This window comes from Lacerta agilis, chromosome 3 (assembly GCF_009819535.1).
Source record: "Lacerta agilis isolate rLacAgi1 chromosome 3, rLacAgi1.pri, whole genome shotgun sequence".
Classification (NCBI taxonomy): Eukaryota; Metazoa; Chordata; class Lepidosauria; order Squamata; family Lacertidae; genus Lacerta; species Lacerta agilis.
In genome coordinates this window covers 2,281,853-2,307,824 of record NC_046314.1, presented here as the reverse complement: position 1 = coordinate 2,307,824, position 25,972 = coordinate 2,281,853, and the positions used below count along the sequence as shown (strand labels likewise).

Here is a 25,972-nt window from a genome sequence, read left to right as displayed (position 1 = left end):
ACGAGAAACTCCTCAGCACCGCCGCCGCCAAAGAACATGGTTCTTCATGTTCCAAGTAATTCTAGCTGGGGGGCGGCGCGGCGTTGGTGTTCCGCAATTATGGCGATGGGCGGGCGGACGCGTTATGCTTGCCCGCGGGGAGGAAACGCGTGTCCCACCCTGAAACGCACAACAGCAACGCTGCCACACACATTTGCGCCGTCTTCTGCAGCTTCTATAAGTACAGATGGTTCAAGTGAGCGAAGTCTTACTCTCGCCTCCCCCCACCTCTTTTCGGCTGTTCCGGTTGTGCGTCCTTTTCCGTATGTGGGGTGCCAGAGAAAATGGGCACATCTGCGCCCTGTGCTGAGCCATTGTGAGGAAGGCATTGCGCACCGCGTGGGAGGAAGCCGGTGTGTTTGCCCCATCTCAGCAAAGTCCGCCTGTGGTACTTTCGCACAAGCTTTTCAGTCGATCCTTTTTTAAAATTCAGGACACGTGGCCACTACCCCTTACTGTGAAACAATGCCAACCTCTGCATTCATCTCTATATCTGCGGAGCTTGCTCCTGAGTAAATACAAGGACCCCCCCCCCAAAAAGATAAAATGCCCGTCCAACTCCTCTAGGATATATAGGAGGGAGAGGGGAGCTGGACGGACATTTTATCATTTTTGGGGGGTCTTATATTTGACTCAGGCGCACACACCCGGCAAATTCTAATGGCGCAACTCCTATCCAGGGAAGCAGGGTGGTAGCTTTAATGGGACAAGAGCAGTTGCTGAGGTGGTGGTGGAGTAAACGCACCACATTTTGTAAAAATCAGGTTTACTATTCGAAGATTTCACTTGAAACTGGGGGGCAGAAAGGGGGAGTTACCGGGCACCCATGCCTATTCCTCCCCCACCCACCCGTTGGCACGCGGAGAGGAAGAGTTGAGCCTCGTAAATTCACAGCAGCCTTCTGAATAGAAAGGGGCGCGAGGCCGGCGTCGAGGGGGGTTCCTTGCCCGAATCCGGAATGGGAGATTTCCCCCTAGGAGACCCGCGTCGCTTGGAAGCAGCCTGCAGCTAATTGCCGCGAATCAGGGAGACTCGGGAAGCTCCGTGAGCCGCCCCGGCCCTTCAGCGGCGGAGAAAAGGGGAGGGCGAAAGGGTGGTGAGACACAGTTTTAGGCCCGCCTCTTTCATTGAGGAAATTTAAATTCTTTGTGGTTTTTCCCTCTTAACCAGCTTGCCCTATTCATTTATTTCCGAGGGCAGATGTAGGGAAGGATCAGGGGGAGATCGGGCAAGACAGGAAATTTACGTGAAAATTCATTTAGCGGTTTTTTGCGGGAGAGTGGGGTAGTTTATTTTTGGTTTTTAATATATATATATATATATATATTAACCCATTACCGATGCTTTTAAACTGAGATATACACGAAGCAGGGCGGCAAGGACAAACAACAACAATCTTCCAAACCAACCTTCCTATTTTTCCGAGCGTTTCTTGTAATTTTTCTGGGGAGAAGCGTGTCTTAAATATTTTCTATATTTATAAAACAAGAGTACCCCCCCATAAAGCTCTAAAATGTCGTCGTTTGCAAAAGGTAGGAACTACTTAGTTTTCCTTTAAAGCTGCATGATGCACGGGGATGTGTGTGTGTTTTAAATAAAACTGCTATTTTTCACAAGCAGAGGCTGCAGAAATGCAGTGGTGATAATGATCGGTGGTAAAAGGCTTGAAAGGGAATATCACTTGGGTTAATTAAGCATATCTTCTAGTTGTTGCTCGGGTGACAGCGGAGCACTGCTGGTTTCTCTCAGCTGATTCTTTTAGCTTGTATGTAGGCTTTCTTTTTCTCTCCTTTAAATACATAACATTGCAAAACCGGACTGAAGTGTCTTGTAGCCGCTGGCTCTGAATCTGGTGTCTGTAACTGTGTCCGTCCAGATTTGTTGCCTGGCCTTTCTGCCGACAACAGTCAGTGGTCTTTAAACCTTTATCTACGTATCTTGTGGTTTGGTGTAGAGTAATAGTTTCTGGTGAATTACAGCATGAGATTTTTCTGGTAAGTTATGGCTGTCTCATTCCACGGGGTCTGTGTAAGTGGTTTGATTCTTGGAGACTTCTATTGCGAAATTGGGAAAAGTCCACAAGAAGACGTTTCAGGAAGCCTGATGACTCTGATACATTTATTTTCTTTGAAGAAAAAGATTCTTGCAACAGTGTGAATTATTTTAAATTAAAAGTTTTTTGTGCCCTTTTGTATGCCAGAAACTTTATAATTGACCTACTGGAGAAAACAGATCAGGTTTTCAGTACTTGTGTGTAAATTGTGCAGAATACAGTGCTTTGAACTGAGAGAATACATAAAAAGTCATGTATTGAATTTTTTTTGGGGGGGATACTGTAGAATATATAGTATACCAGTGCAGTATGATTATGTCTTGCTTGTAGGCAGACCAATAAGAGAGCTAAGAGCAAGGTTGATTGAACCTGAAAGTCATCTACCTACAGCCAGGGACTATGAAATGTTCTCCTTATGTGTGCTAGTGCACTTTTAAAGCCCAATACTGGAGGAGGCCATTTTGTGTATAAAAAGGGGAGGTTGCTTATATTTTTCAAAGTGTCAGTTTTATTAGGTTAAAGGTAAATTTAATTGCCTTATTGGAATCTAAACAGTTGTAATTTTAGCATACATTTAAACACTTCGAAATGTCCCCTTCTGTGCTTACAACCTGACATGGTATTTCCCAGCCTGCTGGAGATTTCTACCACTATGAGTAGAAGCTGAGGAGTTTACACATAACAGCTTCCTATTTTCTTTTGCTCAAATGGTTTGTAACTGTATGTTTGGGTGAAATTGCTTCATGGAATGTCAGATTGTATTCCCTTAAATGCAGATAAAATACTGTGAGCTAATTTTAAGAAGGCTAAAACGCAGACTATATAGACTAAGTGTTGGCAAAAGAAAATGAGCATGATCTGTAGGGAACAGTGTACACTGTTCTTCCATTATATTTGATATTTTAAAAAGATAATTGCTATTTAAATTACTACAGCATATTGTTTACAAAGAAGGTAACAGGCAGTGGCCTACACATGACACTTGTGTTGTGTGCCTTGATTCTTTAGCCAGTAAAGTATTCTTAAAACCTGTGTGTTACTGGCTGCATAAATATATTTTGTATGACATGTATTAAAAATCCCTCCTTGGTGCTACTTTGCTCTATGGTAATACCTGTTAACATTTCTGTAAACTAGTTTAAAAAAAGAAACTAACCATGACTCCTGTGCTGTGAGTTTGTATATCGTATTCAGGGAAGCCGGGTTTGGTCCAAACCTTTGCTGAAAATATACTTAAGGTATTAAATCTCCATCTATGATAGCATACTATTTTTCTTGTTTTTTGTTTTGTTTTTAGGACTACTGTTTATGGATTATTTTAAGCATTTAGGCCAAGTAATTTGATGGACTGTTAGCTATTAAAACTCAGCTGCACACTTGGATTTAATATTTATTCAGGCAGATAATTGGTAGATGGCTGGGAAAGAACTTGGTATTTTATCATATGAATAAGGGTAAAATCCTACCAATTCCGAGGGAGAAAAAATGACTGAACTAAATTGCATAGCAAAAACTACATGCTTCCAGAACTGTTGTCCTAAATCCAAAGAAGTGTGCAGGTATGGTTTTCATTGTAACATATAAAACATTTGGTATGGTGCTTTAAAAGATCAGTCTCCATAAAACACAGAGCGAATGCAGCCAAAGTTAAGTGCTTATAAGACTACAATCCAATGCATACCTAGTCCCAAAGAAGTCCCATTGAATTCAGTGGAAATTGTCTTTGAATAAAAATCAATAGGAATGGAATATCCTTTTGATTTCAGTGAAGCAGAGCTAAGTTGCATGCTTAACCCTCCCACTGAAATGAATGAGACTTTGGCTGGATCTTGCCTAGTCTTCCTCTAAATTCAATTTACACAGCCAGATTATAACCCTTAATTTTTACATGAACAATTTTTTTGGACAGATTATTGGGACTTAGCTCACATAAGCATGATTTCCAACTGTTTAACCAAACCCTTCTTACTGAATGTGACCCTAATATAAATTTGGGACATGTGTTAATAAGAGTATTGCTAGACAAAGAGACCACCTTTCTTCTTGCACTTAACATTTAAATGGCACTTGCCTAACGATCACACTCTTCCTGACTCATCACATTGTTAATCAACAACTGTCTCTGAATTGTTTAAGAAGGCATGTAATTGGTGATGTGTTAGCCAGGGCATTTGGGTGTCCCCTAGTTTGTATTGTATTTCTTGTGTTAATATGGGTTTGTTATTTTTGTAGAAGTCTGTTAGGCAGACTTTGGTTTGCCAGGTTTTGAGTAGTAAAATCAGCAGCAACTAGGCCCTTGACAACCTTCAAAAACCTAACAACAAAAGGACACAACAAAGGGATGGTATCTGCAGTATACAAAATACTACTCCAAAATCCTACAAACCCCCTAGATGTAATAAAAAAAACCCCACCCAATGGACCAGAATGTGGTCTAAATCTCCTTTCAAATACATATCAGCAAAAAGAAAAGAACTCAATCTGAATCTCACTTACAGGTGGTACCTAACACCACAGGAACTAATGTTAATACGCCCAGGAACCTCATCAAAATGTTGGAGAGGGTGCAACTCCACAGGCACATACCTCCACATGTGGTGGGAATGTCCTAAAATCCAACTCTTCTGGACATCAATCATACAAGAAATATGCAAAATAACTAAGCAAGTATTAGAAGTCACCCCAGAACTGGCCCTACTAAACATCTTCCAAGACAAGAATGCTTACTCACAACACAAAGAGCTCATAATCCACCGACTCTCAGTAACCAGAAACATAGCCAGACACTGGAGACACCTGTCAGGAGTAAGCATAGACCAATGGTATCAAATAGTATGGGAAACAGCCTTATTAGAAAAACTAACCAACAAACTGAAACTGACATGGGGACAAATAGAAGAAGATGCCTTCACCCCGATATGGTTACCCTTTTTCACATACACAGCCCAACAAGACAACAAAAACCCACCAAGAGCAGCCAACAGTGGCTAACCTGATCCAAAAACACTCCCCTCCCAAACATGAAAACAAAGTTGTACTCTTTAAATATATTTCAACTCCAGGCATGTTTGGATGATACTAATTATTTGGATCTGTTCTCATCTCGCTTCTAGTCTGGCTATGGGACTCAAACTGCTTTGGAAAATCCTAGTGAATGATTTTCATCACCTTTAGCAGAGTGCAACCCTGTTACTGCATCTGGACTCGCTCAGCAGCTTTTGATACTATCAGCCATGGTATCCATGCTTTGACAAAATGGGACTTTGACTTCCGGTTTCTGCAAATGGCAACAAGGAGTGCTAGTCCGATTGTCTGATGGACTCGAGCCCCGCGGAGATACAGGGGGAAGCACCAAGGCGAGGCGCACCCCCTTAAAACCCTTGAGAGGGTTCTCAAGGTGTTGAGGGTTCCAGCAGTCTGCAAAAGGGCTCTCCTGCGACCCTCAAACCCCTGTTCCAAGAGAAACGGGGAGTGTGTGGGGAACTGGTGACTGAGCCTGCGGACATGGCAGTATTGCAACTCCGCGGAAGCGAAGCCTCAAACTCCCCCCCTGCAGCAGAGATCTTCCGGAAACTACATTTAAGCTGACAGAAATGTAAAGAAGATTAATTATTGGATTTAATTAGGCTGAATTCGGCGCCAGACGGAGGAATAAAAAGAAAGTTAGATTTCTAGCCTGTCACCTACACTTTTTACATTCCAATGAAACTGGTAGGAGAGGTCAATTGGGGGCTAGAGCAGAGGACAGCTGCATATTCCTGCATTGTATGGGGTTGGCAACTCTATGATTCTATGAAATCACATTTTGTATACAGAAAACACAATATCTTCTGTTTTATCTGCATATCCCAAGGAGGCAGTAGATACATTAACCAGGTATTTGGAGGCAGTTGTAGGATAAGGGCAAACAAGGTGCAACTTGGAGTTAGTGGAAGACCTCTGATCTGATGAAGGTTTGGAGTCATTTTTGGACCAGGCTTCCCCCGACACTGCTCCCCGATATTAAGGTTGGGGTACTCCTTGGTCTATTGTCACCTATGGAAGCACAGATGACCTCTATATAAGAGGTCTGCCTTTGGCAACAGTTTGGGAACTGGTGCAGAATTAAACCCCCACCCCAAATACTTGTGGGGGCCTGGCGGTTTGATCAGATCACATCAATTTTGCATTAGCTGCATTGTTTTCCCAATTATTTCCAAGTTCAATTTGGTATTGATTCTGACATTTAAACCTCAGAATGGTATAGAATCTGATGAAGGACTGCCCAAGAATGTGACCAAATGCTAAGATTTGCCTTTAAAGCCCTGGTCAAGATCTGTTGTTAAGGTTGATCTGGTTGGTGGGCTTTTGTGATGATGATGCCATGCTTGTTGAATTTCCTCCCCGGGAACTAATGCTTAGTACTCTCGCTTACAGCCTTTAAATGAACACTTTCTATGTTCATTTAATTTCTCAAATATGATTATTTACACTCTTACCTACCAAACTATGTGCACATAATTGCATTGTACCAAAGAGTTTTTGGAATGTCAGTGTCTCCCCTTGTCTTCTGCTATAGTGCATTAATTGCAACACTTTCCTGCCTGAAAAACAAAAGTGGCTATTGCAAGCTTAACAGAGGAATTAGAAAGCGCCACATACCTTCTGATATAATGAAAGCCATTAAACACGTTTGAACTATTTCCACATAAAATAAAAGTGCTCTGGGCAATTATTACAACACCTAGAAATGCCTTTCTATTGAATCAGGAGTGTTGTAAAAGGAAAAGGAAAGTTTGCATGTTGAAACAGACATTTTCATCTATGGATGATTTTGAACTTTGTTCACAATTTCTATTACAAAAGAAGATGTGTGTTTCAGAAGCTTGCTTATATTTGTCACTTCAATTTTTCCCCCTAGAGCTGAATTCCCAAATTAATCTTGTGTTTTTTTTCTTGAGACTACCATTATGTTCAAGGCATTTATGCATTAAAAAGGGGAGTTTGTTTTAAAAATTACCAAAGCAATATAAGGCAGATCAGCACTCTGTCTTCATTCTAGATGCTGATTTTGTTCTCTGCATGTGTGAAATAAGTGGCTTTAAGAGACAAAGTAAATACAGATGAGAGGGATAGAGCAATTCACTTTTTGTGTTTAATGGCTGAATACCTGGATAAGGGAATGTTGTTAAGGGAGGGATATAATAACAGACAAATTACTGGAGGCTAACTGTCATGGAGCATGACAGTTCATGAGCAGGTTTCTATTTTTATATGACATATATTGTTGAGAGGAAAATTGTATTACTTGGCAAATCTGCAATGCTTGGCGATTGAACAGCCTGATGCCCTTCCTTGCAAGATTGCTATTAGTTCTTAGATTTTTGTTGATGGCCACATTGTCTGTTATTTCAGTACATATTACAAATGGAAGTGCATCCTCCTCCTTGGGTCCATTGATTAATAAAATGGAAGCATGGTGTGACTTTTAATTCTGTAGAAAATAAATCTGAAACAATACAAAACTGCTTTCTAATGCATTCTTAGTTACCTACATTTTACCACACAAACGTTTGGTTCCCATCTCTCTACCTCTCTCTGTTGTATAAAGATTTTAGCAAAGCGATGTCTCAGGCCGGTACTTCCCAATTCCAGGAAGCGATTAGACAAGAACTGGAATATTCCATGAAAGTGGAACTGGACAAGATACTTGGTACTGCACCACAGAATGAAGTAGAGGTAGGGACTTCAATTATTTAAATGTGCATGAGGGATGTGCTTTTGATATGACTTCTAAAAATTGAGAAGAATATTTGAAATATGGGCAGATGAACATTTTCATGTTAAATTGGTTGTAAGTTGCTTTGGGTTGCCTTAGGCAAGATAAAATGACTAACAAATTGAATAAACAATATATAAATGAAATAAGTTGTAGATAAGACATCTTTGGACCTGCTAATCATGTAAAACTCAGGCCTGTTGAGAAACTCTCTTGCTCTTTAGTATGTACTTCCATAGACTGTAGTAAAGTACAGTTTTATTTAGAATACAGTCTCTAGTATATTGCTTTTCAATTTGTTGAAACTAATGGTGTCTTAAGACCAGATCAGCTGATACATTTGCCCAAACTGTGTGATGACAGAGTGTGCTTTTTCTGCCCAGCCACTTGGGACATTTGCCTCACTCTGACATTGCAGATATCCGTGCTTGGATATTATGAGACATCAGTAGGACATTGTTGGATGTTACACAGTGGAAAATCCCAAGATGACTACAAGCTCTACATGTATAACTTGCATAACTGGGTGGATGGGCAACAAGTAGCAGATGAGAACCAGTGTAAGTGCAAACTGATGCATTTGGGGGAAAATTTCCCAACTTCACATGCACAGGATCTAATTAGCTTTAACTACCCTGTGAAGCTCACTGAAGTGAAAACAAAGCAAATTCCAGATTTGAAATTATTAGATAAGGGACTGGAAATTAAAACAGCAAGTATTAGAATATTATACAAATCAGAGATGCAGTTAATTTAGTATGTTATGTGTAGTTCAGGTAGTTGGTTGTCTTTTCAAAAAGGATGGTGTGCAGCTAGTAAAGGCCATCTAAAATAATTATGGAATTAGAGAGCTTTTCTTGCCAGGAAAGGCTAAGGTGGCTGGGACTTCATAGTTTAGAGAAAATACTCCTAAGAGAAGAAGTTACATCTTTGAACTTAGTCAATAAACTTTTTTTTTTTAATTTCTAAGAAATCTTTGCAACGCCTTTGTAACATAATCTAGAAGTGCATTCAAACCATAATACACTGAACAATTTTGCCCTTGCTTTTATCTAAAAATTATAAACTGCTTGACTAAGAAAAAAACCACAAAGTGTTTTGATGTCTTGTGAGCTGCCTCCCCCCTGCCATGAGGTGGTGGAAGTGTCTTTTTCTCCCTTGAAAACTACCCAGAGCTGAAGGGGAAAGTTGGAAGAGTAGCTAACACTCTTTCTCATTTCCTCTTTTAAATTAAATGTGCTTTTCAAGGCTCAGAATTATTCTGCAGGATCCAACTTTTTACCCAGGTATATTGGGAGAACAGTGTGTTTGTGTGCTTTCTGTCTCTCTGGGATAAGGGTCTATATCTTGGGGAGGGGAGAGAAGTAACCAGATGTGGTGATGCCCATGGCACTTGCTCAAAAATGCATGTCTGTTCATGGGTGTATAAAGATTTTTGACCACTCTCATTACTAAGTAAAATTAAAACACATTAACAAAATGTGAAATGGAACAAAAACCCCTTGACCACCAGCCTAAAAGGAAAACTGAGTTGGGGCTGCTATAACCGTCATTGCAGGGAGGGTTCCACAATTAAGGCACTCCCATCAAAAAGGAGTGGTGTGACATTTATGAATGATTAGAAGTGAGAATGAAGCATTTGTTTCTTGACAAAACTAATAATTGACATGGAATTCCCTAAAAGATGTGGTGGGTACTAGGTGAGATAGCTTTAAAGAAGGAATAGACAGATGTTAGGTTTATTAACGGCTATTGGAATCTGGTTATACCTCTGAGTCTCAAAGTTTCTTGAGAATTTAATGGAAGAGAACCCACCAGTCACTTTTCCATTATAGGGTCTGTTTAATTTAATGGGAATTGTAAAGAAACTCAGTTTCACTGGGGCTTGCATAGGAGTTAATAAACATTTGTGCTCTTGGCTAATACTACTTTTAAAAAACTTGCCCTCTCATGTCTTTTTTTCAGCACACCAAGAAAGATCTAGAAGGGTTTAAAAAGCTCTTTCACAGATTCTTACAAGAAAAGGGACCTTCTGTGGACTGGGAAAAAATCCAGAGGCCTCCAGAAGATTCTGTAAGTTGCAACATTATGTGAATAACCCCACTGCAGTGGATTTTGTTTGTTTTGTGAATCCACACCCTTTGCTTGCTGAATGGGCTGTAAAACCTTCCAGTAACCAGGTTTCCACCAACCAGTGTTCTTCCTCTACATGCCACATTGAAGTCAATAAATCACACGACATATCCTCAAGATGTGAGGTGGTCTCCATCACTTAAGAGATCATAGCCAATATTGGCAACTGACCTCTGGGTGGTGGAGATTGTTTCCAAAGGTCATGTCCTGGAATTAGAGAATAAAAGGTTTGCGTTTAAAAGTGTTTTTCATAAATTCCTGTTCTTTTTGGGTGCTATAAAAGTCAAACAGATCTTGAAGCAAAGCTAGAAGAAGGTCTACAGAAACTGGTTTGACAAATGCTGAGTGGCAGAAATAATGAGAGAATATTTGATGGGGCACCCAAATTTTGATGTTTCTGTGGACATGATATGATAGCAGCCAATAATCAAAATGATTTTTTTAGCATTCAGATGTTTATCTAGATATGATTCATCTAAACATTGATTTGACTAGCTCATAAGAAAGCCAACCACTTTGTTTATGCAGAGGACCATTTTCGAGTCTGTGTGGCAGCCAGGTTTATGTTCTTAGCATCATTGCAGTCTATGTTTTTAGTTGCCTTGGTCTTCTTATGAGCATGGTGAAGGTATTAGTAGATTATTACAGTGGTTATGTATGACCTTTCAAATCCATGAAAACACTTTTCACTGTGTAGCATTGCTTCCAAAGATTCCCTTTACTTTCTTCCTCTAATATAGTACAGTATAGCAAAAATGAAATTTTATGGTGTCTCTTCGGGACACAAAATATTTTAAAGTCTTCAATTTCTGCAGTCATCTGTTTGTAGTGAATTTCCTATCTTTAACTTGGTTCTATGTTGTACGTCAAAGGTACTGTTATAATGAAATTTTGTGTCTTAGATGTGACTTTAAATAAAAACAGGCATGTGTAACTGAATAATGTATGCATATCTTTAATCTCAATGTTAACTTCTTTTTTAAAACCAACAACAACTTTGTTTTGAATCCTTATTCTGGCAGTGGGAAAGAAAGATGAATTTTAACCTCATTTGAACAGTATGGACCATGAAGTCATATGCAACTGTGGCTTATTTTCAGCCTGAAACTACTTTATCAGACATGTAATTTTAAAAGCTGTGATCTGCTTCACTGAGCTTTACCAGTTATAATTAATTTTGAGATAGTCACAATTATGTGCATTACAAGCCAAAATGTTGTGTCAGTTGAAACCTGCAGAGTATTTGCAACAGCTGTTTCGGTTCTTGTGTTGCTCTGAATGCTTCATAGTGACCTCATTTATCTGTTTGGCTTCATAGCCTACCCTTCACCATAATTCAGTAAAATGATTTTAATAAAAATTAAAAGAACAGTTAAAACCAGCAACACTACTACAAACCCAAAATTTAGAAAAAGAAACATACGTGTCAAAAGATTAGAAAAGTGAAGGTCACACAAATGGAAAAACATGAAAGTTTGCAGTAAAAAATCAAGCTATACTTAACAATAAATGTTTACTGATGGCTTTTATTGAAGCCTGGTGCCAGGAAAGGTACTTTGTGATTGAATTGATAAGGGGCAGGGTGAAAATTTCATCTAGTATCTAACATTATTGTTAACAAACTCTTTAAAGCTTGTCTTTAAAGTATTACCTGTACTATAAAGTTTTCAATAACAGAATTGGCTAATGTGAAGAAGCTACAGTGAGTAAAATTATGAAACCCTAAAAAATTAACATGCTTTTGATCTAGAAAGGCAACACTCTTACACGTCTGTTAGTGTATCTGATTAATAATTAACACACATATTAGCTAAGAAACTAGTAGAAATTGAAAATGACATACTTGAAAAGCAACTTATCTTTGTGGAGTGGAAGTTCAAAATATATTGCTCCCAGCTTAAAATGCAATCAGTTGTTAACTAGGATGGCATACTGCTAGCAAAGCTAAAATGCGTTTAGAAGTAGGCCTATCTTTAGTTTAGAGCCTCCTCTTGAAGTAAAACTTCTAAAGAAGTATTTTAACCTAAAAAAGAATTTCAAATCTGAACAGTAACTCTAAAGCTCTGTTGTGTTATTTTTTAAGCATACAAGACACTTCAACCATGTACTGTAAATAACATGAATAATTCTTAAAATCTATTGTTTTCATTTCAGATACAACCCTACGAGAAGATAAAAGCAAGGGGGTTGCCTGATAGTGTTGCTTCAGTCTTAAACAAGCTGGTTGTAGTGAAACTGAATGGTGGTTTGGGCACCAGTATGGGGTGTAAAGGCCCCAAAAGTCTCATTGGTGTGCGAAATGAAAATACCTTCTTGGATCTCACAGTTCAGCAGATTGAGGTAACTTGTTTTTGTTTTCTCTTCGTTAACAAATCTTTATAGTAGGGGTGGCCTTCGGGTTACTGCTGAATTATCTCCAACTCCCATCATCCCTGACAGTTGACCATGCTGGCGGGGCTGATGGGAATTGGAGCTACCTCTGTTTTATAGACTACTAGCTGAACCGGCTCATTGCTGTGGCTCATTTTGTGAAATGGAAAAGGAAGATGTAAAAGAGAAAGCTTATCCTGTTGAACTCCCGCCTGCCTCCTCTCCCTATTTCCCATTTTCGCTTGCCTCCCCACAGCTTCTCCCGTTGAACTTCCGCCTGCTTCCTGCTTGTCTTTCCCCCGTTTTCGCCTGCCTCCCCACAGCTTCTCCCGTTGAACTCTTGCCTGGCACCTCTGTCTCCCTCCCCCCGCTTTCACCTTCCTCCCCACAGCTTCTCCCATTGAACTCCTGCCTGCCTTCTCTCCGTATTTCCTGTTTTCGCCTTCCTCCCCACAGCTTCTCCCGTTGAACTCTTGCCTGCCTCCTCTCCATACTTTCCCCGTTTTTGCCTTCCTCCCCACAGCTTCTCCCGTTGAACTCTTGCCTGGCACCTCTCTGTTTTCCTCCCCCCCCCACTTTCACCTTCCTCCCCACAGCTTCTCCCGTTGAACTTCCGCCTGCCTCCTGTTTGTCTTTCCCCCGTTTTTGCCTTCCTCCCCACAGCTTCTCCCGTTGACCTTTTACTATCTCTTCCCCCCCCTCTGGAAACCTGATACATGGTACAGTCCGCTCTGGCATTGAGCCTGGGGTCAGAAGGGACCATAACGATGCAAGGAGGGGTGGTGGGGAACTGGTAGGGTCCTTATACATTTGTGTGCGGTGCTTTTTCCTCTTCTGATAACTGGAGTTTCGTTTGTAAAGCGACACAGGAGTGCAGAAAGGATTGTGTGTGGAGACAGGATAGGGAGTGAAGCATAGTTGCTGAGCTTTCTCATCCTACATTCCCCCCCCCCCCGCCATAAGGAATGGTATGGCCCAGGCCTAAAAACCTTTTCCTGCCTGGAGCTGAAACTACTAAGAACATTTCTGGCTGGGGAAGGAGAGTTTTAACTGTTTTTTTTTGGCGGTAAGGCCCTTGGCAGAGGCTGGGGCTAGGGAGATTAATAGGGGGTTGTCTCTGCTGTCTTAAAATGGCTGACTGAGGTGAAGGAGGTTTTTGGATCGGCGCACAGTCTGTGACGCTGCCCTGCGATCAGCCTTTCTATTGGTTGTTGTTCAAAGTCTTCAGTTCTGTTGCTGGTGACACGTAATGTGTGCGCCATTTTTTTTTTGGCCTTTATTCTATATTTTAGGCATGATAGGTGTGTTTTTTTGAATTTTTATTATGCTAGATCCTTCCCCCATGTTCATGTTACGCTTTGTCCTAAATTTGATGTGATTTGGTCCAGTGGTTACGGAGCAAGGTGGTGTCGGCCGCACACGCAATAGGAACATATATATATATATATATGTGAGTTGTGCAGGCAGAGCTCTAACACTATAATTTTTCATTGTTCAGAAATAGTATTAAAATATTTAATTGTTACTACAGTCTCATAAGTAACTAAGATTGTCACCCTAAATTTTTATAACAATAGCCCATGGGTAGAGCATGTGGAAGCTTCCATTAAAGTTTGAAGCAAAACTTAATCTCCTTTTAAAATACTGGTCTGTGTATAGTACATGGGACGCGGGTGGCACTATGGGTTAAACCACAGAGCCTAGGGCTTGTCAATTGGAAGGTCAGGGGTTCGAATCGCCATGACGGGGTGAGCTCCCGTTGCTTGGTCCCTGCTCCTGCCAACCTTGCAGTTCGAAAGCACGTCAAAAGTGCAAGTAGATAAATAGGGACCGCTCCGGCGGGAAGGTAAATGGCGTTTCCATGAGCTGCTCTGGTTCACCAGAAGTGGCTTAGTCATGCTGGCCACATGACCTGGAAGCTGTACGCCGGCTCCCTCAGCCAATAAAGTGAGATGAGCGCCGCAACCCCAGAGTCGTCTGTGACTGGACCTAAAGGTCAGGGGTCCCTTTACCTTTAGCCTATGTATAGTACTGTGAGCATACCAATTATATAGGGTTACTTCCCTGGGACAAATGGTTTATGAAATATTGGTACTCTTATCTTGAAAATTTCCCTCCAAATGCCCAACCAAAATTGATAAGCCTACTTTGAAGTGAAAGGCTAGTGTTTTCTTTGCTTTGATGATACGCCTTTTCCAAAGCAATGGACACTGTATTTTGTTAACTTTCTCGTTCATTGTTGATCAGGGAAAGCAACAAGGATTTATGCTAATGCTTAAGTTTAATCATCCCCTCTGAAGGAGGGCAGTGAAGAGAGCAGCTACTGAAAATAATTTTGAAGAATTTTGTGGAAATTTGAAGAGTTTCATTTACTTTTATTTTTTTATTTTTTTACTTTTCAGGTTTATACATTTCACTGATTTTACAGTCATGTTGACTTTTCAAAACTTGACTTCCTTTCCCCTCTTTCTGTGGTTCCTTAAATTTATTTTTAATTTCTTCTGCATATCCTAATTAACTTAATTTGCCTATTTATTCAACTTATTAAATATATACTCTTATGACACTCCAGGTTATTAGAATAAACCTGTCAATGTTCTTATCTGTTTACAATTTATCTGTAAATAATTAATAAACCATTTCCATTCTTTTATTAAAAGTTTCTTATCTTGATTTCTTATTTTTCTGGCAAGTTTTGCCATTTCTGCATATTCCATAAGTTTTTGTGTCCATTCTTCCTTTGCTGGGACTTCTTCTTTCTATTTTAGGGCAAGTAACATTCTTGCCAAGGGACCCAGGTGGCGCTGTGTGTTAAGCCACTGAGCCTCTTGGGCTTGCTGATCAGAAGGTCGGCGGTTCGAATCCCTGCGACGGGTTGAGCTCCCGTTGCTCAGTCCCAGCTCCTGCCCACCTAGCAGTTCGAAAGCACATCAAAGTGCAAGTAGATAAATAGGTACCACTCCAGCGGGAAGGTAAACGCCGTTTCCGTGTGCTGCTCTGCTTTGCCAGAAGCAGCTTTGTCATGCTGGCCACATGACCCGGAAGCTGTCTGCGGACAAACCCCGGCTCCCTTGGCCTATAGAGTGAGATGAGCGCTGCAACCCCAGAGTCGGACACGACTGGACCTGATGGTCAGGGGTCCCTTTACCTTTAACATTCTTGCCACTGTAGTCGCATACATGAATAAGTTTCTATACAGTTTAGGTAGTTCTGTCCCTATAATTCCCAAGAGAAAAGCTTCTGGGGTTTTTTATGAACATTATTTTAAACATCCTTTTTATTTCATTATATATAATTTCTCATTAAGCCTTAACTTTACTACAAGACCACCACATATGATAAAAAGAATCTTCTTTCTCTTTACATTTCCAACACTTACTTGATTTAGATTTGTACATTTAAATCAGTTTACTCGGTGTTAGATACCATAGATATATCATTTTCATATAATTTCCTCTTAAACCATAGCATGCTGTAAATTTTATATCCGTATTCCACAATGGTTCCCATGCTTCCATGTCTATATTATGACCAATATCTATTGCCCAATGTATCATTGAAGATTTTACTTGCTTGTCCTTTGTCTCCCATTCCAAAAATATTTTATACATTTTAGACAGCACTTTTATATTACCTCTCACCCGTTGGGATATTTGTTCCCCAAACCCTCGTATCCTGTCTTTCTTAAATACCTAATTCAAATGATGATATTGTATCCATGCTGTTAAATCCTTAAATTCTTTTAATTGTTACTCTCCTCCCTCTTGTTTTAATAAATTTCTATAAGTTGTCCACCCTTCTATCATCACTTAAATTGATGCTGAAAAGATAGTACGGTCTCTGCCAGGTGGCCCTTATTAAATGAATTTCTAGTATTTATGGAGGAGGGGACTAGGATATACCCAGGGTTGGAACTCTCTGGAACTCAGTTCCGGTACCTCTCAGGTGGGCGCCATTGCCGTTACAAGAGCAGAAGGGAGGCATTTATGGTGAGTTCCAGCATCTCTTTTTCTAGAGAAATAACAATGGATATACCTTCCCATAGGCTATAGCTATTATATCTACTTTACTGCTTATGTAAATAATGAAACTGTGTGACGCACAAGTGCTTTTTCGATTGATTTCAGCTGTATTGAAATTGTGTGGCAGTGGATTGATGTGAAAGTATTTAGCTGCTTAGAGTTACAACATTCTCAATGCTAGTTTAAGCATTTTATAAGCTCCTGCAGAAACTTTATTTTTATCTCTACCTTTTGCATGGAAAGCTGGGGAGACTTTACATTTATAGAAAATAAGATTAAAAAGGTGGATATTTGAATTTCCTTCGAAATGTATTCATTTTTCTGTCTCAAGCTGAGCAACAAACTGTGGCTGTTACGTGTCACAGTTTTCCCTATAGTTATTCTCTTTGGTGGCGGCAGCATTGTGTGTGTGTGTGTGTGTGTGTGTTTGTTTGTTTGTTTGTTTGTTTTAAGCAGTTCAGTAGGAATCTATTCTGCTAATTTCTTCTGACTTCTGTCCATTGGACCTAAGAATGTATTCTTTGATCATTGTCCTTGAGTAAAGGATGATGCAGAGAGTTACTTTTAAGATGGCAAAATTAATCCAATAATCCAATAGTGCTTTCCAAATGTTTTTATTTCTTTACAGCATCTAAATAAAACCTACAATACAGATGTTCCTCTGGTTCTAATGAACTCATTCAACACTGATGAAGACACAAAAAAAATCTTGCAAAAGTACAGCCACAGTCGCGTGAAAATCTACACTTTCAATCAAAGCAGGTATTGACAGCACTTTGTTTTAGGTCATAAAAGCTACACGACTAGATGCAAGAAAGGCATATTCTGTATATCCATTATATCTTAACCCCTCCCAATTTACTTCCATTTGGGCAATTTGAAACAACTGCTTGAGGTCATTCCCTTCCCCTGTATTCTTGCAATGTTGTGAGAACGGGAATCACTTCTCACTATGTAGCTTGACCATCCCTCTACAGTGTTAGAGGCAATTTTAAGCAGCCCTTGCCCCTATATGTTGATTTTAAATTGTCCTTTGAGATTAAAGCGCATCAAATTCAGAAATACACACTTTTTCTGTGAGCCACATGTAGTATAACTAAGTGATAGCTGATGTTTGGAGTTAATTTAATTAATTTATTTAAAGAATTAAAAAAACCCACTCTTCAGCAAGAAAAAGAAAAGAAAGAAAAAGCTTTCAGAACAGCTTACAGGTCACTTACAAACATATCTCAGCCATCAGGCTTGCAATCTAAAAATGCGAAAAGAAAAGAAAAGAAAAGGGGATTGGAAGAGAGGAGGAAATAAGCTAACTCAGATACAACTTTTTGGTTAAAAGTTCTTCTAATGACCAGCTGGGGTGGAAGAATTAGATGAGAGGAGGAGCAAAAAGAGTCTTTTGGGGTTTTGTTTTTTTAGGGGTTTTTGTTGGTGGGGGATATTAATTTTGTATATTAATGTTATATGTTCATGTGGAAATTGTTTTAATTTGGTTATGTGATTTTTTAATTTTTAATTTATTGTTTATTCCTACTTTTGTTATGTTTGTAATTATTTTTTCCTGCATATTGTAAGCTGCATTGAGCATGGTTTAAACTATGGAAAGGTGGCATACAAATGAAATTATGTATGTATGTCTACAGCTGTGCTGACAGAATAGGGGTTTAGACCCGGTTTTGGCACAGAAACTGCTTTGGTCGCCCTGCATGATGACCTCTGTCGGGAGAGAGACAGAGGAAATGTGTCCCTGTTAATTCTCCTCAACCTCTCAGTGGCTTTTGATACCATCAACTATGGTATCCTTCCGGAGCAACTTTCTGAGTTAGAGGTGGGTGGTTTCTGGTGGTTCCAGTCCTACTTGGATTGTTCCCAGAGGGTGTCACTTGGGGAGTGCTTTTCAGCCCTGTGGAGTTCTGCAGGGCTCAATCCTATCCCCTATGCTCTTCAACATCTTCATGAAACCGCTGGGTGGAGTTGTCCAGAAGTTTGGAGTATGTTGTCAGCAATATGCTGATGACCCTCAACTCTGCTTCTCCATTCCATCTGCAGGTGAGGCAATGGAAGTGCTGGACTGGTGTCTTGCCTTGATAATGGACTAGATGAGAGCCAACAAACTGAAGCTCAATCTAGATAAGGCTGAGACCCTGTTAGTGGGTGGTTCCCTAGACCTTCCTCTGAAGGAGCAGGTTCATAGCTTGGGGGTACTCCTGGATTCTTTGCTGTCACTTGGGGCTCAAGTGGTCTCAGTGGCCCAGAGTGCCTTCCATCAGTTTTGGCTGGTGGTCCAGCTACGCCCCTAACTACTGTTGTCTATGCTCTGGACAGTTTGCCGAACATTTCGGAAGCCGAACGCCAAAAACCCAGAAGTGAATGCTTCCATTTTTAACGTGCCTTGGAAGTCGAACAACGTCCGAGGCACGTTTCTCAATTTTCCACATTGAACTTGCTGATAGCCCTTTGATCCTCGGTTTTCGAATGTTTCGGAAGTCAAATGGACTTCCAGAATGCATTACGTTTGAAAACTGAGGTTCCTTCTTTCTTCTGCTGTAGCCTGATATAATGGCTGCTGCAAAGTGGCTGCTGATGGAGATGCCTGGCTTCTCAGCAGAGCTGGCTGTGGCCCCTCTATCCTCTGCTACCCCAAATTCCCTTGTAAGTCATAAATATTTTGTAAAATTGTCCATTATCTCCCTTCCATATTTCAACTGCTCTCCAGCCCATGTTGGTGTCTTAAAGGGTATTTTCTTTTACAGGTACCCACGGATTAGTAAAGAGTCTTTACTACCAGTAGCAAAAGATGTGTCCTATTCAGGAGAGAATACAGAGGCATGGTATCCGCCAGGCCATGGGGACATCTATGCAAGTTTCTATAATTCTGGATTGCTAGATAAGTTTATTGCTGAGGGGAAGGAGTATATTTTTGTGTCCAACATAGATAACCTTGGTGCCACTGTTGACCTCTACATCCTTAACCACCTCATGAATTCACCAAATGGAAAACGGTGTGAATTTGTTATGGAGGTCACCAATAAAACGAGGGCAGATGTTAAGGTAAATACAAATACTTATTTCAGAACTGTGTCTCTGTCATTGTAAGTCACATACCAAGGACTGAAATGATTGGAGAATGTAATAATTGATATAACAAACTGGACCCATAGAAGTGTTACTTCCCCACTAGCCTATGAAATCCTGAATCTGATCCCAAGATTTGTAGTGCACTGTAGAATGAAAGCAAGTAGTGTTCTAACGGGGGATAGACTGCTAACTTCTTTTCTATTTATGACCTGCCTATTTTAATTTCCTTTTATAATTTGTCTCCTTTGGCTGTGTCAAGATACTGTAACAATTTCAAAACAATTAAAATGCAAGCAAAAACAAGATCCATTATTTATACTTTAAGTTATTGGTTACCTTAAACTATAATTTAATTGAACCATCTTTCTGTCAACAAAGTCACAATAGAAAAACCACTATTAAATGGCTGTTTTAATAAACGAGTACAAAACTCTTGATATGTCCAACTTTGTAATAGGTGGCATGGAACTGGTGAATACATTCTAGCTGAATGCTCCCAATATAACTTGTCTAATTTAAGTCAGCTAGAAAACAAAGGCAAGCAGGTCACAATTAGCTTTAGCAAGGTGAATTTGCTTTTTTATGTTTGCTTGTGCCCACATAAAATTCCATCTCACTTAGATTTGCTCTGTTTTTCCAGGGTGGTACGCTCACACAATATGAGAACAAACTGAGGCTAGTGGAAATAGCTCAGGTACCAAAACCACATGTTGATGAATTCAAGTCTGTTTCAAAATTCAAAATATTCAACACAAACAACCTATGGATTTCACTCTCTGCAATTAAACGGCTACAGGAGCAGAATGCTATTGATATGGAAATTATTGTGAATCCAAAGGTAAGAATCTGAAAAGGTCAGAAACTGAAGGGACAAAATTGAAAAGAAAGGGTAAAAATGCCAATCTTGAAAACTTTGTGTCAAGTTTAGGAAATATTGGAAGCCTGATCCAAAATAGTTGGAGAAGTACAGTGGTACCTTGGGTTAAGAACTTAATTCGTTCCGGAGGTCTGTTCTTAACCTGAAACTCTTCTTAACCTGAAGCACCACTTTAGCTAATGGGGCCTCCCACTGCCACTGCACCGCTAAAGCATGATTTCTGTTCTTATCCTGAAGCAAAGATCTTAACCTGAAGCGTTACTGTATTTCTGGGTTAGCGGAGTATGTAACCTGAAGCGTCTGTAACCTGAGGTACCACTGTATTTCAGAGAGTATACTATCACTTCTTCAGAAGTTTTGGGTATAAAAAACTTTGTATATTACAGAAATATATCCAAATTAAATTGGAAAATATAATGTAATTATTATGTATCAATTTTTGTTTTAAGGATCAAGAAATGGCAATTAATGTAAATAAATGGACTAAGTTATATTTTTATTTTGACTTATTTGTATTGTATTGTTATCAGATGTGTAAACTTTGTTGTATATTTTGTTGTTCCTTCAGCTTGTAAACCACCTTGTGCCTAGCAGTATAGAAAGGCAGTACACAAATTAAAAGGGATTATGATTTTTATTACCAGCCAAGTCCTTAAAGGTCCTCCCTTTCACGGCAGGCTTTTTAGGGGACCAAATAACCCTTAACAAGGGTGAAGTGCGAGGGATCTCTTCCTCCCCTTATTTATACTTTTTGTGGTTTGAAAATGTGGTGCACTTGGACAAAATGTACGTCTTTGAGCTATAGTTTGGATGGAGCAACTATTATTTACATATCTTTAGGAGCCAGGTGAAAGCTTATCCCAGGCCTTTGGCTAATTAAACAGCCTGGCCTTTTTAACTTGGGGGGGGGGGTATTGTTTTTGTTTATTGCTGTGGTGTGTGTTTTTGTGTTTTCTATTGTAAACCACCCTGTGATATTTAAAGAAATAACAGAAATTTTAATCATCATCATCACTGTTACCAATTCAGTTAATGTTCTTGAACAGTTACTTAACTGATGAAGCTTTTTCTTCCAGACATTAGATGGTGGTTTAAATGTTATTCAGCTGGAGACTGCTGTTGGTGCTGCCATTAAAAGTTTTGAAAATTCTCTGGGAATAAATGTACCCCGTAGCAGGTTTCTGCCTGTCAAGACCACTTCTGATCTTCTACTTGTGATGTCCAATCTATATAGCCTTAATGCTGGATCTTTAACAATGAGTGAGAAAAGGGAATTCCCTACTGTGCCACTGGTCAAACTGGGAAGCTCTTTCACCAAGGTAAGCATGGCTCTTAAATGAGGGGGGGGGGAGGGGAAAAGTTAATTGCAGATGACGGGTAAACAATTTTATCAAGCACCTTCACATGGCTGACTAGGAGCCAACCTAGTAGCGTTCCTGAATGCTGCCCTAAGAGTAAATTAAATGAACTGGGAATTTGGAATGAGGTGCCTTCACTATGCTAATGACAATCAATTCTACTCTATTTCACTGGAGTCAGGTTAACCAGTAGACTTACTGAATTAGTGTTTGGCATCAGTTACAGGTAGGTAGCCGTGTTGGTCTGCCATAGTCAAAACAAAACAAAACAAAAAGAATTCCTTCCAGTAGCACCTTAGAGACCAACTAAGTTTGTTCTAAGGTGCTACTGGAAGGAATTTTTTTATTTTTTATTTTGTTTTGTTTGGGATCAGTAATGGATTGCATGAGACACAGCAATCTGGAGTTCAATCTAAATATTCCATTGGTAGGTGGGTCAGCAAGATGGTTTCTGGATAGGGTTTCAGTCCCCCAAAAGGACTAATTCTACAGTCCGGGAGTCCTGATAGATCCATCATCATCACTAGAAGTCCAAGTGGCATCTGTGGCATGCCGTGCCTTTCACCAGCTAAGAATGAAGCACAGCTGAGATTCCTCCCAGAGAGCTCGGGCCAATTATCCATGCTCTGATCACTTCTAGAATTGGTTGCTAGTATTTGTTTTATAGAGAACGGCCTTTTGAATATTTCCCAGCGATTCCAATTTATTACAAAACACAGCTGCTAAGTTACTAATTGTGACCAGCTGTATAGAGTGTATCTTATCAGTATTTAAATAGGCACACAGTTTTGCATGTCTGTTTTCAGATCCAATTGAAAGAGGTACTATGGTAGGTAAAAGTTAAAAGTAAAGGGACCCCTGACCATTAGGTCCAGTTGCGGATGACTCTGGGGTTGCGGCGCTCATCTCGCTTTATTGGCCGAGGAAGCGGGCATACAGCTTCCGGGTCATGTGGCCAGCATGACTAAGCCGCTTCTGGCGAACCAGAGCAGCGCACGGAAACGCCGTTTACCTTCCCGCCGGAGCAGTACCTATTTATCTACTTGCACTTTTGGCGTGCTTTCGAACTGCTAGGTTGGCAGGAGCAGGGACTGAACAACGGGAGCTCACCCCGTCGCGGGGATTCGAACAGCCGACCTTCTGATCGACAAGCCCTAGGCTCTGTGGTTTAACCCACAGCGCCACCCGCGTCCCCTATGGTAGGTATTCAAGGGCAAATTGAAACAGGTTGATGTGCCTTGTTTTCACATTATTTTTAAACTGTTTTTGTCCTCAAAACTGTTATAAATGACTTCTCTAATATTCTCCTATGACAATGGCATATATGATAGTGGATGCTTACACAATCTCATTTGTTCAGTTCAGTTTTCCATTGTTAACCCAGATCCAAGTCAGGTGTGTTGATCCATCAAACTGGCATGAGCGAGCTCCCACTTGCTCTATCCTGGGCGTGAACATTGCAACCCCAGCCTCTTCAAGTAATCACCTCTTAAAGCCATGAGTAGCCTACCTTTATTTCCAGAGGGATAACAGTGATGCCTACCAGAAACCTTTAAACTTAGATGAATTTAGAAAGGGACTGCTGCCCCCATGACTGCAGTTCCCTGTCCATTAATCACTTGCATTTTGCATGAAACTACAGTAAAATAAAAATTGCCTTTAGTTAAAGGGGTCAGGAAAAAAGGTTATAAAAGTCAATGATAAACAACTAAATAAGCACAGTTCTAGGTAGGCCATGTAGTTGTTTATATTTCAAATAATTCCCAGACAAATCTTTCATGATGACACATATATGGGGACCTGGGGCATCATTCTCTTGTGTCTGCTTTTTGAAAAGGTTCAAGATTACCTGAAGAGGTTTGAAAGTATACCAGATATGCTAGAATTGGATCATCTGACTGTTTCAGGCGATGTCACATTTGGCAAAAATGTTGCATTAAAGGTAGGTCATACAATTTTCTGTATACAAATTGCCTTTGTATTTTGATAATATGTAGAAATTGTTGATCTGTCAACTCCCCTTAAGATTAAATATACAAATATTCATCTCTTCATTGGATGTAGAACATGTAATATGTGAAAGTATATATTTGCCTTTGAGAATTGTATTGAAAACCATTTGTTTCCCATTGTGTGTACCCAAATAAGAATCACACAACATCTGAAAATATAGTGATAAATCTCTGTAAGAGAAATGACATGTGGCATCTCTAATGGCCAAACTCAACCAGGGACCATTCATTTAATTAGAAATAGTGTGGATGTCTTTTTAAAAGTTGTAAAAGCGGCCTGAACTGGACTGGGACTCTGGCATGGGACTGGGACTCTGCTGTGGTCTCATTTCAGATTGTGTGTCTCATGCCTGCTATTGGCACTGGAAGAAAATCTCCCATTGGTGGTAATAGCAGCTTTTCTTCCTATGTAGATGGAGTGCCTTGTGCTTTTTATCTGGACTGGAACCAAATAGTTTTTAAAAAGTTTTTGATTGCTAATTGCAAGGTGTCACATATACTGCCTTGAAACATGGAGATTTCATTAGGTTGCCATTGCTAATTGTCTTGATACCTTCTCAGTTTAACCTCAGGTGGACGGACTGACCTGAGTTAACACTGAGCTTTTAATCAGTTTTGATTTTGAACATTAATTGTGCATTATTTGAAGCCTTTCCTTGTCAGTCCTGAACTTGCTGCCAACTTCTAAGTTCTAGCATATTTTACATCTGTTTGTGTTTCCGTTTGTGATCTGTAGTCATTCATAATTTTTATCTCCCAAAGTCTTCTCCAAATAAAAAGGCTTAAGTGCTTTAAGCATTCCTCCAAGCCTTTCATTTTTGTTACAGTACTTATATCCACATAGTGGGAAGTAAAGTCCCATTGAATAATGAAGCTTCTCAGTAAAAGGGATAGGTTTCAACTGGAAGTTGCCTTTCTGTACCTTTTTGAGGTGTGCCCAGAGCTGTACACAGGATTCTAAGTATTGATATATCTCAGATTAATATGGTGGAATCTATCCTTATTTGCTGCTTGGAGTGACAAAATAGAAATACTTTCGGTACCGCTTTGCTGGTCTTCAAAAGAAATGGGGCCTGAAATTATTTGTACCCCCAGTTATAAAATATGACTAAGTTTCATAATGTATGTAAACTAAGTTTTACAAATTTCTGTAGCTAAATATTTAGGATGTATATATTTTATACCAGCCATACAAGTTTGGCATGAATCATTGTATGAAATGTATTAGAATTAATTCAAAACAGTTGCCCAAAGCTGAGTTTAAGAAAATGTAATTAAAGAGTTCATGTCCAAGCAGAACACTCTTCCTTAATAAAAAAAGTATCTGAATGTTTTCTTTTTCTTGTATTATGTAGGGAACTGTCATCATTATTGCAAACCATGGTGACAGGATAGATATCCCACCAGGAGCTGTATTGGAGAACAAAATAGTCTCTGGGAATCTTCGGATCCTTGATCACTGATCCAATAAGTGAACTAATAGAGATGTTGGTAATATTTCCTAGTTTCACAAGTGGAAGAACCCATAGGCATTAGATTTGTACACAGAAGGTCTCTATACTTAGCTATCCACTCACTGTACCAACAGTATTATTTCTAAGTAATTTTTCTGTACTTTCTTAACTGAAAGAATATTTAAGATGCAGATCTTTAAATGAATCTATAATTCAGCTAATATAATCTAAAGTGCAATATTGTTTGTCTTAAGAAAAGGCAGGCATCTCTTGTATAAGATGTTTTAACATGCTGATGTTCAATGAGTTTTGAATGGCTTGTACCTGAAAAGCTGTGAAATAAGCTGTTAACTATTAAGTGCAACCACCTTATAAAGCATAAATGGCACCCATGATAAAACACTTAGATGATTTATTAATATGGCACATAAGCTGTTTAAAATGTCTAGTACTTAACTGTTAACATTGTTTTCCTTCCTACAGTTAATACCTTCAAGCTATAGTACCATCACAGCAACGATAGCATTGCTCAGTTACCTCACTTTTATCCTCCTCTAAAGCAGGAGTTATTGCTCTCTTGTGTTTACCCAAAGAAGAGACACCTTAGAATGTTACTCCTTTACTATCACCCTCATCTTCTAGCTTCTCTTACTTTTTAGCTATTACTTCTTAAGAAATCCTAAATATACTTCTAAATATGGGAAAATATCACCACTTCAGTGTACTTTATGTTCTTAGAATTAAATCATGTTTTGCTTGTTACAAACGTGGAAACAAATTCCACACCTGTAAGGTACTGAAATAAATAACATCAAGCCCCC

At 39.6% G+C, this 25,972-nt stretch overlaps 1 protein-coding gene across 3 annotated transcripts; it reads left to right on the top strand.

The window, feature by feature from the left end:
- On the top strand, positions 1–25,972 carry UGP2 (UDP-glucose pyrophosphorylase 2). Of its 3 annotated transcripts, none has more exons than XM_033145606.1 (10): positions 1–55; positions 7,683–7,810; positions 9,816–9,923; positions 12,138–12,323; positions 17,004–17,137; positions 19,126–19,423; positions 20,091–20,288; positions 21,404–21,646; positions 23,523–23,627; positions 25,053–25,972. In XM_033145606.1, exons 1-10 carry the CDS (start codon positions 37–39, stop codon positions 25,158–25,160), a joined length of 1,527 nt encoding a protein of 508 aa, XP_033001497.1. In that variant the 5' UTR covers positions 1–36; the 3' UTR covers positions 25,161–25,972. The 3 variants fall into 3 exon arrangements, with proteins under 3 accessions (XP_033001497.1, XP_033001496.1, XP_033001498.1); XM_033145605.1 differs by lacking the exon at positions 1–55 and adding an exon at positions 1,365–1,571; XM_033145607.1 differs by lacking the exon at positions 1–55 and adding an exon at positions 8,234–8,410.